At 48.5% G+C, this 13260-nt stretch overlaps 1 protein-coding gene across 1 annotated transcript in view; it reads left to right on the forward strand.

Moving 5' to 3' along the window:
* The window catches only part of LOC115460700, a 177464-nt gene extending 174742 nt beyond the window's left edge, over positions 1 to 2722 (forward strand). The window contains exon 5 of the mRNA XM_030190469.1: positions 1832 to 2722. Within this exon, the coding sequence (XP_030046329.1) occupies positions 1852 to 2616 (765 nt within the window). The 5' untranslated portion in view covers positions 1832 to 1851 and the 3' untranslated portion in view covers positions 2617 to 2722. The remainder of the gene's footprint in view (positions 1 to 1831) is intronic.
* The last annotated feature ends 10538 nt before the right edge of the window (positions 2723 to 13260 follow it).

Below are 13260 nucleotides of genomic sequence, written 5' to 3' on the forward strand. Positions count from 1 at the left end.
CGGTGTCCCCCCCCCAAATCCTCCTCGGTGAAGACCGAAGCAAAGAATTCATTTAATTTCTCCGCTACGGCTTTGTCCTCCTTGATCGCCCCTTTAACACCATTTTCGTCCAGCGGCCCAACCGACTCTTTGGCCGGTTTCCTGCTTTTAATGTATCTAAAAAAATTTTTACTATGTATTTTTGCTTCCAACGCTAATTTCTTCTCAAAGTCCTTTTTTGCCCTCCTTATCTCCGCTTTGCATTTGGCTTGGCATTCCTTATGATCTATCCTGTTACTTTCAGTTGGTTCTCTTCTCCACTTTCTGAAGGATTGTTTTTTGGCTCTAATGATTTCCTTTATCTTACTGTTTAGCCACGCCGGCTGACGTTTAGTCTTTTTTCCCTTTTTTCTAATACGTGGAATATATTTGTCCTGAACCTCCAGGATGGTGTTTTTAAACAGCATCCACGCCTGATGCAAGTTTTTTACTCTGCGAGCTGCTCCTTTCAGTCTTTTTTTCACCATTTTTCTCATTTTGTCGTAATCACCTTTTCTATAGTTAAACGCTAGCGTACTTGATTTCCTAGTTTCACTTCCTTCAATGCCAATATCAAAACCGATCATATTATGATCACTGTTATCAAGCGGCCCTCGTATCGTTACCCCCTGCTCTAGATCATGAGCACCACTAAGGACTAAGTCTAGTATTTTTCCTTCTCTTGTCGGCTCCTGAACTAGCTGTTCCATGAAGCTGTCCTTGATTTCATCAAGAAATCTTATGTCCCTTGCGTGTACAGATGTTACATTAACCCAGTCTATATGCGGGTAATTGAAATCCCCCATTATTATTGTGTTGCCCAGTTTGTTTGCGTCCCTGATTTCCTTTAACATTTCCGCATCCGTCTGTTCGTCCTGGCCAGGCGGACGGTAGTACACTCCTATCACTATCCTTTTCCCCTTTGCACATGTGGGAAAAACAGCCACCACTGCCAGTGCAAGGCCTTTTTTTCCCCGCAGCTTAGTAAACAGACCCTATATGAGCTGAAGCCAGTAGGCATAGCTTGCCAGTAGTAGGCGGAGCTTGCCGTGGTTTTAGTGCACTCATGTAAAATGAGTTTTTCTTGTTGGGCAGACTAGGGGGCTCATTTTCAAAGCACTTAGACTTACAAAGTTCCATAGGTTACTATGGAACTTTGTAAGTCTAAGTGCTTTGAAAATACACCTCTAGATGGACCATTCAGGTCTTTATCTGCCACTATGTTACAACATGAGCCATAGTAGGAGGACAACAAAAGGAAGGTTACAATATTACTGTGCCAGGAGTATAAGGAAGAGTTAACCATAAGTACAACCAGGTCCATCAAGGTCAGAATCCTGTTTCCAGCAGTGGCCAATCCAGCCTACATGTACCTGGCAAGATCCCAAAACAGTACAATACATTTTATGCTGCTTATCCTAAAAATAAACTGTGGATTTTCCCCAAGGCCATCTTAATAATGGCTTATGGACTTTTCTTTATGGAAGCTATCCAAACCTCTTTTAAACTAACTGCTTTTACCACAGAAAGTCAAGGAGCAAGACCAGCTATTCTAACTCATTTCAGCTGCCAGCAACGTTGGGATAGGCTAAAGAGAGGGGATGAGAGCATCAAGAAGGCCTGGGAGAAAAGGTAGTCTTTAAGGGAGGACTTAAATTTGTTGAATGAGGATTCAGTTCCTATATATAGCGGAAAGATGGGTCGGGGCTAGTGCTGTAAAGGATAAGTGTTTAGTTAGTGGAATCTCTTAGAAACAAAGATACTGTTTTTCATGTCAAATGTGTATGATAATTTTGTATTCTTTGTCTTTCAGAACCTCGTTCATTCGTTAACATGAAACTAAAAGTTGAAGAGCAAAAAACACTGAAACAACTTCGGCATATTCTTCAGACCTTGCTTGAAAGCATTACAGAAACCAATGGATCAAAAACATATGATATAAATGAAAACCAACACGTGTATATCATTGACATAAATACTACTGAAGAAACACAACCTGATTTCACACAGACTACAACACAAACTGTAATGTCTGTAACGGCAGAGATGTCACAAGAATTTCAGTCAGACACTACCACTCAAATTCCATCTCTCAGTATTTCAGTACAGTCAAATTTAAAGCCTACGCAAGAACTGTATGAATCCAATTACACTACAGAAGTGAGTGACGAAGATATTGCAAACAGCATTAATAGTCTTAATCAAAATATAGAAAGCATACCAATTTATAATGAGGAGAAAGATGAGGAGGAGTATATTAATGATACTGAAAACGATGAAAAAGAGGAGGAACCTGTAGATGATACAGAAGAAGAAAATGTTGAAGTTCCAGAGGAAGAACCTGCAGCTATGAGACGTTTCTTAGAGATAGTACAGCTTTTAGAAGGCGTTGTGCCAAATTTGGATTCTTATCTAGACAATCCTTTGCAGAATAGCACTGATAAGGAGGCTGCTGAAAAGGCCCTTGCCGTCCTTGCTGTCTTAAAAAATTGTCTCTGCACCAACCAGGAGAATACTGACATCCAAGAAGGTATTGATGAACTGATACAGGATGAGGTAAAGATTTTAAGGCTGCTTATGAAAAAACACATAAGATGATGAAGAATGTTGGCAAATAATAAGCCTAATATTATTGCACTGAAATCTCAAGTCTGTGTTATATTTTTAGCACACTGGAAAGGTATTGGTCTCAATCGTACCTGAATTGTAATATGAAACCTTTGTTTCTTAGTAATAAAATCAAATTCAGTTTTCATGTTTTAATGGACTCTCATTACTTTCATTAGTCTTTTAAAAGGGGTAGTCTTAATTTTTTTTTTTTACTACTTCTGCAGTTTTCCATTAGATTCATATTCATCAGTCACCACTATCATCATTCCAGTTCTTCAATGAAGTGTCATTAGTAGCCAGAGCTATATCTGTAGAAGTACCAGAAAAACATGAGTTGTACAGAATAAAAGGGTCCTTTTACTAAGCTGCATTAGGCACTAACACGACTAATAATGAAGTATCATAGGATGTGCTCAGGTGTTCTGCAGTAATTTCAAAATGTGTGCAGACTATTGGCTAAAAATTGTTCCATTTTTCTTTGAGGGGCATGTCAAGGGTATCTACATTACCACTCGCTATCTGGTTGGCGCAGGGATACTGTTTGAGCCCTTACCACCTACAAATTTGGTGGCAATAAGAGCTCGTAATTTTTAAAAATGGCCATGCAGTAATGGCCATGTTAGCACATGGCCATTAATACAAAAAAATGGAAAATAGGCCATTTTACAGCCGTGGTAAAAATGGCCTTAGCATATGGGAAAGACCTACTTAAAGACACACTAAGGCCACTTTTTGCCACAGCTTAGTACAAAGGCCTCCAAGTGAATAAAAGAAAAAGAATGTTCTTTTCGTAAGGGTTCACAATCTAAACAAAGACAATAGTGGTGGAGCAGACACCTGGGAATTAGATTTTCCTTAGCGACCCTCCAGACCGGTCAAGACACGTGGGTTATGCACTCCTACCAGCAGAGGGAGACTGAGAAAACACTGAGCTTTTGGATACTGTATATATAACCTGTGCAGTACACCCACTAGCCAGTATTTTCTCAGTCTCAGCAGAGGTAGAAGGACAGCCTGTGCAGTCTTCACTGGTCTGGTGAGGTAGTTTTGCTCATAGGGTATGATAATTGGGTTGTTTGTTCCAAATTGGTTCATTCTGTGTCTCCCTGTACGTGGATAATAAAAAAAAAAGTGTGCTTCGGGACCCTGGGTCCAGTGGGTCCCAGTGTTTCCCCTGGGATGTTACACCTGTGTTGCGGGTCCCTCCCCCTGTGCTGTGATCCATTTCTGAATAAGTGGCAGCTCTGTGCCTCGGCTGCTTTCTCTGTACTGTAGCCTTGAGTGCCTCACAATTTTCAGCTGCCAGCAGTGTTCTGTGCCTTTAAGAGCCTTTTATTATTTATTTGGTGCGGAATGGACGGGGAGTTCGGTTCCTTGCACTAGACGGGAGAGCAGTGTGAATTTGCTGTAACAGAGAATTTAGCGTGGAGGCGGACTGTGTTATTTTATTATGACCGGCAAACTTCGATATCGCGCCTGTTTGCGGCGGGGGTTAGAGACGGCGGGCGGTCAGTGTCACCTTTGTGGTGAGCCTAAACAGTCGATTTCAGCTCCCCCCCCCCCCCCCCCGTGTTGGCCGCGGAAGTTCCGATGGGATCGGCAGTCTCAGTGTCAGCGGGATCGCAGGCAGGCGCGATGTTGCCGGTTACAGTTTCGGCGGGAACAGCCACCATTTTGAGTCAAGCGTGATCCGCAGATGCGCCGAGTGTGGGGCCAGCTTCCTCCGTTTTAGGGCAGAAAGTACCCTCTGAGGGCTCAGGAAGTGTCGGTTTTCCTCCGGATTTTGTGTGGACACTGTTCCAAGCCTGGAAGTCGGGGCCTCCCCAAGTGGAGGAGGGTCATGGCTCTATGCTGGCTAAACGACCAAGGTTAGAATGGTCAGAAGATGGGGACTGTTTGTCTCAGCTGGGTTCGGAAGACCCACTAGGTATTGAGGAGGAGGTAGAGGGGTTTGAAGGCTCTCGGGACCTTATTGATGCCTTACCTGGTGAGGACCCCTCCGTTGTCAGAATCTTCCATAGGGATGAGCTTACGGAGCTCATAGACCAGGTCACGGTGACACTTAAGTTTGAGCCTGAGGTACCCGTGGGTGAATCTGGACAGGACCATTTGGTAAAGGGTATTCACAGTAAGGCGCGGTCCTTTCCTATGAACAAGGACCTCCGGGAGATGATTTCCCAGGAGTGGAAGTCACCGGATGCTCCATGCAAGGTCTCTAAGGCAATGGCGCGGCTCTATCCTCTTCCTCAGTAGGACAAAGATTCCTTTAAGGCCCCTACGGTAGATGCAGTGGTTACAGCAGTGACTAGGGCGACGGCTATCCCGGTAGACACTGTAGCTTCAACTCATGCCCTCTAGTCCTAGTATTTTTGGATAGCGTGAACAGTCGCTTCACATCCACCCGATCCATTCCACTCATTATTTTATACACTTCTATCATATCTCCCCTCAGCCGTCTCTTCTCCAAGCTGAAAAGCCCTAGCCTTCTCAGCCTCTCTTCATAGGAAAGTCGTCCCATCCCCACTATCATTTTCGTCGCCCTTCGCTGTACCTTTTCCAATTCTACTATATCTTTTTTGAGATACGGAGACCAGTACTGAACACAATACTCCAGGTGCGGTCGCACCATGGAGCGATACAACGGCATTATAACATCCGCACACCTGGACTCCATACCCTTCCTAATAACACCCAACATTCTATTCGCTTTCCTAGCCGCAGCAGCACACTGAGCAGAAGGTTTCAGCGTATCATCGACGACGACACCCAGATCCCTTTCTTGATCCGTAACTCCTAACGCGGAACCTTGCAAGACGTAGCTATAATTCGGGTTCCTCTTACCCACATGCATCACTTTGCACTTGTCAACATTGAACTTCATCTGCCACTTGCACGCCCATTCTCCCAGTCTCGCAAGGTCCTCCTGTAATCGTTCACATTCCTCCTGCGACTTGACGACCCTGAATAATTTTGTGTCATCGGCGAATTTAATTACCTCACTAGTTATTCCCATCTCTAGGTCATTTATAAATACATTAAAAAGCAACGGACCCAGCACAGACCCCTGCGGGACCCCACTAACTACCCTCCTCCACTGAGAATACTGGCCACGCAATCCTACTCTCTGCTTCCTATCTTTCAACCAGTTCTTAATCCATAATAATACCCTACCTCCGATTCCATGACTCTGCAATTTCTTCAGGAGTCTTTCGTGCGGCACTTTGTCAAATGCCTTCTGAAAATCCAGATATACAATATCAACCGGCTCCCCATTGTCCACATGTTTGCTTACCCCCTCAAAAAAATGCATTAGATTGGTGAGGCAATCAGTGTTCTCTATCTCCACCTGCTGGTAGGCGGATACAACCCACCAGTTCCTGGATTCATCTGCTGCGAATAAAGCGAAAAAAATGATCAGGTAAGTCCTAATTTTTCCATAGCAATACTGAAGGATTCCAGCTTCGGCTACAGACAAGGATCTGTCCTTAAAGACGGTGTTTTTGGTGGCCATTACATCAGCGCGAACGGCTTCCCGCCCACAGTGCGAGCATGCCCTTTCTGTTTCTTTTTGTCGGCGATCATTGAGTGAAACATATTTTTCACTGCATTCAGTTTTTCAGCTCAGGAGACTTTATTTAGTGTTTATTGCGTTCCCTTTTTTCCTTTTCTTAGTAGCTTTTTACAAATTTTAAAAAAAAAGTTTTTTTTTCCCATATTTCTTAGTTTTTGTCACTTCTTTAAGTTTCCTTCCTTTTTTCGTCGCAGCCACCTTTTAGGCTGCTCGGCCGGGTCTTTTCCTTTTTTCTGCCTTTTTATTTGGCACGATCGAGTCCTTTAATTTCACAGACACCATTTTTCCATCCATGTCATCGAGGACTCCCAGCGGCTTCAAGCGTTGTACTCATTGGAACCGGACCATCTCGGGTACCGACCCCCACGCGTGGGGTCTCCAGTGCCTTGGGCCCAAACATTTACCAGCTGCTTGTAAGCTGTGCTCTTTAATGAAAAAACAGGCCCAAGTGTCTCGGGAGGCTCAACGTGAAAGCCTTTTTGCTGGTCCTTCGACGTAGGCATCGACATTGACTTCGAGAGCACAGGTAATGACTGCCGAACGACCACATTGCACTGGGAGCAGCGAGGTATTGAGTGGGTCTCCACCTGTCCCGAGGCCTACTGCTTTGCAGGCCCCCCGGGACCGACCTTTGTCGGACCGGACCCCGAGGAGGTGTGAGGATTCCACGTCCTCCTCTTCAGTACCGAGAAGTCTCGATGACGGACGTCGAGCAAAGGCTAAGAAGCACCGTCATCATTCTTCCATGCACGGTACCGAGAGCGGGGAGCCGAGGGATTCGGCACCCGAGAAGCGTCGGCGCCGAGAGAACCGCTCACCCTCTATACAGGAGGTGCCGATGCGTCGGTCTTCTGGCAGCTTGGTACCGGCTCTTGAGCCCCCTTAGGTTTTGCCACCGGCCCTGCAGCCTTTCCCGATGGAGGCTCTCGACGAGCACATCAGGGTCCTTCTTCCAGAGCTTCTGGAGGGATTGCTACGCCAGTCTGCATCGGTGCTTGCGCCTTCTGCATCAACTGTGGAAGCAGCATCTGGGCCTTCGCCTGTGGTGAGGTCCTCGTCCTTGGTGCCGCTTGCAGCATCGCCGTCGGCCACCACCCGGGTCGATTCGACATCAGCAGAGGAAGCTTCCCTGCAGTCCAGACAGGAGTCGACGTCTCGACATCCCCCCTCGAGGCCGTTGTTCCTCGATGTCGAGACAGGCTCAGGTTCGGGCTGCTCTTAGAGAGCTTTTGTCCGATACCGATGATGAACGCTCGTGGGAGGAAGAGGAAGATCCCAGGTACATTTCTGAAGAAGAGTCCTATGGGGTCCCCTCTGATCTTACACTGCCTATTGAAAGAAGGATGTCTCCCACTGTACGGGAAATGTCTACGGATATTCCCTTCCCTATGGAGGTTGTGGATGAGCCCAGGGCCGAGATGCTCGAGGGTTTGGACTATCCTTCTCTGCCTACAGAGGTTGTAACGGCCCCCTTGCATAACACACTCAGAGAAGTTCTTATGCGAAACTGGTCGTTCCCTCTATCTAATCCAGTGGTTAAAAAAAAGCTGAGTCACAGTACAGAGTCCATGGAGAACCAGTAATGGTGAAGGCCCAACTACCTCACGATTCCATGGTGGTGGACTCTGCTCAGAAGAGCCAAGAGTACTAGAGACTATGCCTCGGTGCCCCCAGGCAGAGAGTCTAGGACCTTGGATTCTTTTGGGAGAAAGACATGCATAAGTATTGCCATACTAGGAAAGACCAAAGGCCCATCGAGCCCAGCATCCTATTTCCAACAGTGGCCAATCCAGGTCACAAATACCCGGCAAGATCCCAAAAATGTACAAAACATTTTATAATGCTTATCCCAGAAATAGTGGATTTTCCCCAAGTTCATTTAATAATGGTCTATGGACTTTTCCTTTAGGAAGCCGTCCAAATCTTTTTTAAACTCCGCTAAGCTAACCACCTTTACCACATTCTCTGGCAACGAATTCCAGAGTTTAATTACACGTTGAGTGAAGAAAAATTTTCTCCGATTCGTTTTAAATTTACTACATTGTAGCTTCATCGCATGCCCCCTAGTCCTAGTATTTTTGGAAAGCGTGAACAAACGCTTCACATCTACCCGTTCAACTCCACTCATTATTTTATAGACCTCTATCATATCTCCCCTCAGCCGCCTTTTCTCCAAGCTGAAGAGCCCTAGCCGCTTTAGCCTTTCCTCATAGGGAAGTTGTCCCATCCCCTTTTTCATTTTCGTCGCCCTTCTCTGCACCTTTTCTAATTCCACTATATCTTTTTTGAGATGCAGCGACCAGAATTGAACACAATATTCGAGGTGTGGTCGCACCACAGTGCGATACAAAGGCATTATAACATCCTCATTTTTGTTTTCCATTCCTTTCCTAATAATACCTAACAGGCTGCTTGTTCTCACAAGTGGGTGACATCCACAGCAGCCCCTCCGATCGGAGATCTTCACTAGCAACAACGTTTGCTAGCCCTAGCGTGCGCATGCGTGACCGTCTTCCCGCCCGAACGCGAGTGTGTTCGCCAGTCTTCTTTTTTCCGCGGCGCAGGACGGCTGTTTATGGAAGTTTTGCGCCTCAGGGAGACCCCTCGCGCCTTTTTTGCCGCATTCTTCCATTTGGAAGTGTCCGGAAAGTCTTTCGTCACGTGTCTTCATTCTGTTTTTAAAAAAAAAAAAGAGTGTGTTCCACTAATTTCCAGAGTTTTTTCCCGTAAGTTTCCTTTTGTCGTCGGAAGCGGCCTTTTTGGCTGCCCATACGGGTTTTTCCCTTATTTTTGGTGTTTATTTTCTGTCACCATCGCGTATTTTGATTTTGCCAGCGTGATTTTTCCGCCCATGTCCTCGAAGCCTGCCAGCGGCTTCAAAAAGTGCACCCAGTGCAGCCGGATGATCTCGCTCACTGATAGGCACGTTTCGTGCCTTCAGTGTCTGGGGGCCGGTCACCGTCCCCAGGCCTGTACCATCTGTCTTTCACTCAAGAAGAGGACTCAGGCGGCGAGGTACACTCAGTGGAGCCTCTTGTTCGGAGCATCGTCCTGTGCTTCGACGCCTGCGGTACCGAGGTCATCAGCGGTATCTATGTCGTCGGAGGGTGCATCGTCATCAGGAGCGCAGGTGAGGACTGTCCATTCCCCTGCTGGTAGCGGTGAGCCCTCGAGTAGGTCTCAGCCTGTCTCAAGGTCTCCTGCGGTACAGGCCCCCCGGGATTGACCTGTTTAGGACCCGGCCCCGAGGAGGCGTTTGGATTCAACGTCCTCCTCTTCCCGGTACCGGTGACCCGCTTCGTGCGAAGGCAAAGAAGCATCGGCACCAGTCACCTTCCCATCAGTGTACCGAGAGCTCTGGGTCGCCGAGGGATTCGGCACCAGCTAAGCGTCGAGGGAGAATCGCTTGCCCTTCATACAAGAGGTGTCGATGCGCTCTACGATGGACAGTCCAGTACCGCCTCCATGGCCCCAACAGATTCTGAGCTCGTCGCCGGTACCGGATCCCTTGCCTTCCTTGACAGGCATTCTGAACGAGAGCCTCAGAGCCATCCTTCCAGGGATCCCGGAAGAGCTGTTGCGTCCTTCCACTCCAGCACCAGGGGTGCTTGCGCCACCGATGTCGTTGAGAGAAACGACAGCTGGCTCCTCGCCCGTCGTGAGATCTCCAGTCCCGGTACCGCTTGCAGTACCTGCATCGGCGGCCTTCCAGGCGGACTCCCCGACGACATCGATGGAGGGAGCTTCATCGCTGCCAGTGCGGGAGTCTTCCTCTCGACGTACCCACCGTGGCCATGTTTCCAGGGAGTCGAGGCGGGCCCGGCTTCGGACTGAAGTCAACGAACTGGTCTCTGATACCGAGGGTGAGGCCTCGTGGGAAGCAGAGGAGGACCCGAGATATTTCTCTGACGAGGAGTCTTGTGGTCTTCCCTCTGATCCTACTCCCTCTCCTGAAAGACTGCTTTCTCCTCCTGAGAGTCTGTCTTTCACGGCCTTTGTCTGGGAAATGTCTACGGCCATTCCCTTCCCTGTGGTCACGGAGGATGAGCCAAGAGCCGAAATGTTTGAGCTTTTGGACTATCCCTCGCCACCTAAGGAGTCGTCCACTGTACCCATGAATCATGTCCTCAAGAAGACATTGCTGGCGAACTGGACAAAGCCGCTAACTAATCCCCACATTCCCAAGAAAATTGAATCCCAGTATCGGATCGATGGGGATCCAGAGTTAATGAGGACCCAGTTGCCCCATGACTCTGGTGTGGTGGATCTGGCCCTTAAGAAGGTCAAGAGTTCTAGAGAGTGCGCTTCGGCGCCCCCGGGCTGTGACTCTAGAACCTTGGACTCTTTGGGGCGGAAGGCCTACCATTCTGCAATGCTCATTTCCAAAATCCAGTCCTACCAGCTCTACACGAGCATTCATATGCGGAACAATGTGAGGCAGCTGGCAGACTTGGTGGACAAGCTCCCTTCTGAGTATGCCAAGCCTTTTCAGCAGGTGGTCAAGCAGCTGAAGGCGTGTCATAAATTCCTGGCCAGGGGTGTTTACGATACTTTTGATGTCGCGTCCAGGGCCGCTGCTCAAGGTGTGGTGATGCGCAGACTCTCATGGCTGCATGTCTCCGACCTGGAAAACAGGATCCAGGAGCGGATTGCGGACTCTCCTTGCCGGGGGGATAATATTTTTGGTGAAAAGGTCAAAAAGGAGGTAGAGCAACTCCACAAGCGGGACACCGCCTTCAACAAATTCTCCCACCGGCCGCCTTCAGCATCTACCTCTTCAGGTAGACATTTTTATGGGGGAAGGAGGACTGTTCCCTATTCTACTAAGCGTAGGTACAATCCTCCCTCTCGCCAGCCTGCTGCCCAGGCTAAACCCCAGCGCACTCGTTCCTGTCAACAGCGTGTGCCTCAACAGGCCCCAGCAGCTCCCCAGCAAAAGCAAGGGACGAGCTTTTGACTGGCTCCAGCAGAGCATAGCCAAAATCAAAGTGTCCGTGCCGGACGATCTGCCGGTCGGGGGGAGGGTAACATTTTTTCACCAAAGGTGGCCTCTCATAACCTCCGACCAGTGGGTTCTCCAAATAGTCCAGCTGGGATACGCCCTCAATTTGATTTCAAACCCTCCAAATTGCCCACCGGGAGCTCAGTCCTTCAGCTTCCAGCACAAGCAGGTACTTACCGAGGAACTCTCCGCCCTTCTCAGTGCCAGTGCGGTCGAGCCCGTGCCACCGGGGCAGGAAGGGCTGGGATTCTATTCCAGGTACTTCCTTGTGGAAAAGAAAACAGGGGGGGGTGCGTCCCATCCTAGACCTAAGGGCCCTGAACAAATATCTGGTCCGAGAAAAGTTCAAGATGCTTTCCCTGGGCACCCTTCTTCCCATGATTCAGAAAAACGATTAGCTATGCTCTCTGGATTTAATGGATGCTTACACTCACATCCCGATACTGCCAGCTCACAGGCAGTATCTTCTATTCCATCTGGGAACACGACATTTTCAGTATTGTGTGCTACCCTTTGGTCTCACCTCTGCGCCCAGGGTGTTTACAAAATGCCTGGCTGTCATGGCGGCGTCTCTACACAGACTGGGACTGCACGTGTTCCCTTATCTCGACAATTGGCTGGTGAAGAACATCTCCGAGGCAGGAGCTCTACAGTCCTTGCAGATGACTATTCGACTCCTGGAGCTACTAGGGTTTGTGATAAATTATCCAAAGTCCCACCTTCTTCCAGTCCAGAAACTAGAATTTATAGGAGCTCTGCTGGACTCTCAGACGGCTTGCGCCTACCTTCCAGAAGCGAGGGCCAACAATCTTCTGTCTGTGCCAGAGCCGGTGGTGGGAGGCAGGGATAGTGCTGGGCAGACTTATACGGTCTGTGCCAGAGCTGGTGGTTGGGAGGCGGGGTTGGTGGTTGGGAGGCGGGGATAGGGCTGGCCAGACTTATACGGTCTGTGCACTGAAGAGGACAGTACAAATAAAAAAGTAGCACATATGAATTTATCTTCTTGGGCAGACTGGATGGACCGTGCAGGTCTTTTTCTGCCGTCATCTACTATGTTACTATGTCTCTCGTTTCCTGGGTGCGGGCATCTCAGCAGATCACAGCTCGGCAGAGGTTGAGATTGCTCGGCCACATGGCCTTCACAGTGCATGTGACTCCCATGGCCCGCCTTCACATGAGATCAGCTCAATGGATCCTAGCTTCTCAGTGGTACCAAGCTGCTGGGGACCTAGAGGATGTAGTCCTGCTGTCCACGAGTTTTCGCCAATCCCTGCATTGGTGGACAATTCAGTCCAATTTGACTCTGGGACGTCCTTTCCAAATTCCTCAGCCACAAAAGGTGCTAACGACGGATGTGTTTCTCCTGGGGTAGGGAGCTCATGTCGATGGGCTTCACACCCAAGGGAGTTGGTCCCTTCAGGAAAAAGGTTTGCACATCAACCTCCTGGAGTTGCGAGCGGTCTGGAACGCTCTAAAGGCTTTCAGGGATTGGCTGTCCCAACAAATTATCCAAATTCAGACAGAAAATCAGGTTGCCATGTATTACATCAACAAGCAGGGGGGCACCTGATCTCGCCCCCTGTGTCAGGAGGCCGTCAGAATGTGGCTTTGGGCTCGCCGGAACGGCATGTTTCTTCAAGCCATGTATCTGGCAGGTGTAAACAACAGTCTGGCCGACAGATTGAGCAGGATAATGCAACCTCACGAGTGGTCGCTCAATTCCAGAGTGGTACACGAGATCTTCCAAGTGTGGGGCACCCCCTTGGTGGATCTCTTTGCCACTCAAGTCAATCTCAAGGTCCCTCAGTTCTGTTCCAGACTTCAGGCCCATGGCAAACTAGCGTTGGATGCCTTTCTCCTAGATTGGGGGGAAGGCCTCCTGTATGCTTATCCTCCCATACCTTTGGTGGGGAAGACTTTGCTGAAACTCAAGCAAGATCGAGGCACCATGATCCTGATCGCTCCCTTTTGGCCGCCTCAGATATGGTTCCCTCTTCTTCTGGAATTGTCCTCCGAAGAACCATGGAGATTGGAGTGTTTTCCGACCCTCATTACTCAG

This window comes from Microcaecilia unicolor, chromosome 1 (assembly GCF_901765095.1).
Source record: "Microcaecilia unicolor chromosome 1, aMicUni1.1, whole genome shotgun sequence".
Taxonomy (NCBI): domain Eukaryota; kingdom Metazoa; phylum Chordata; class Amphibia; order Gymnophiona; family Siphonopidae; genus Microcaecilia; species Microcaecilia unicolor.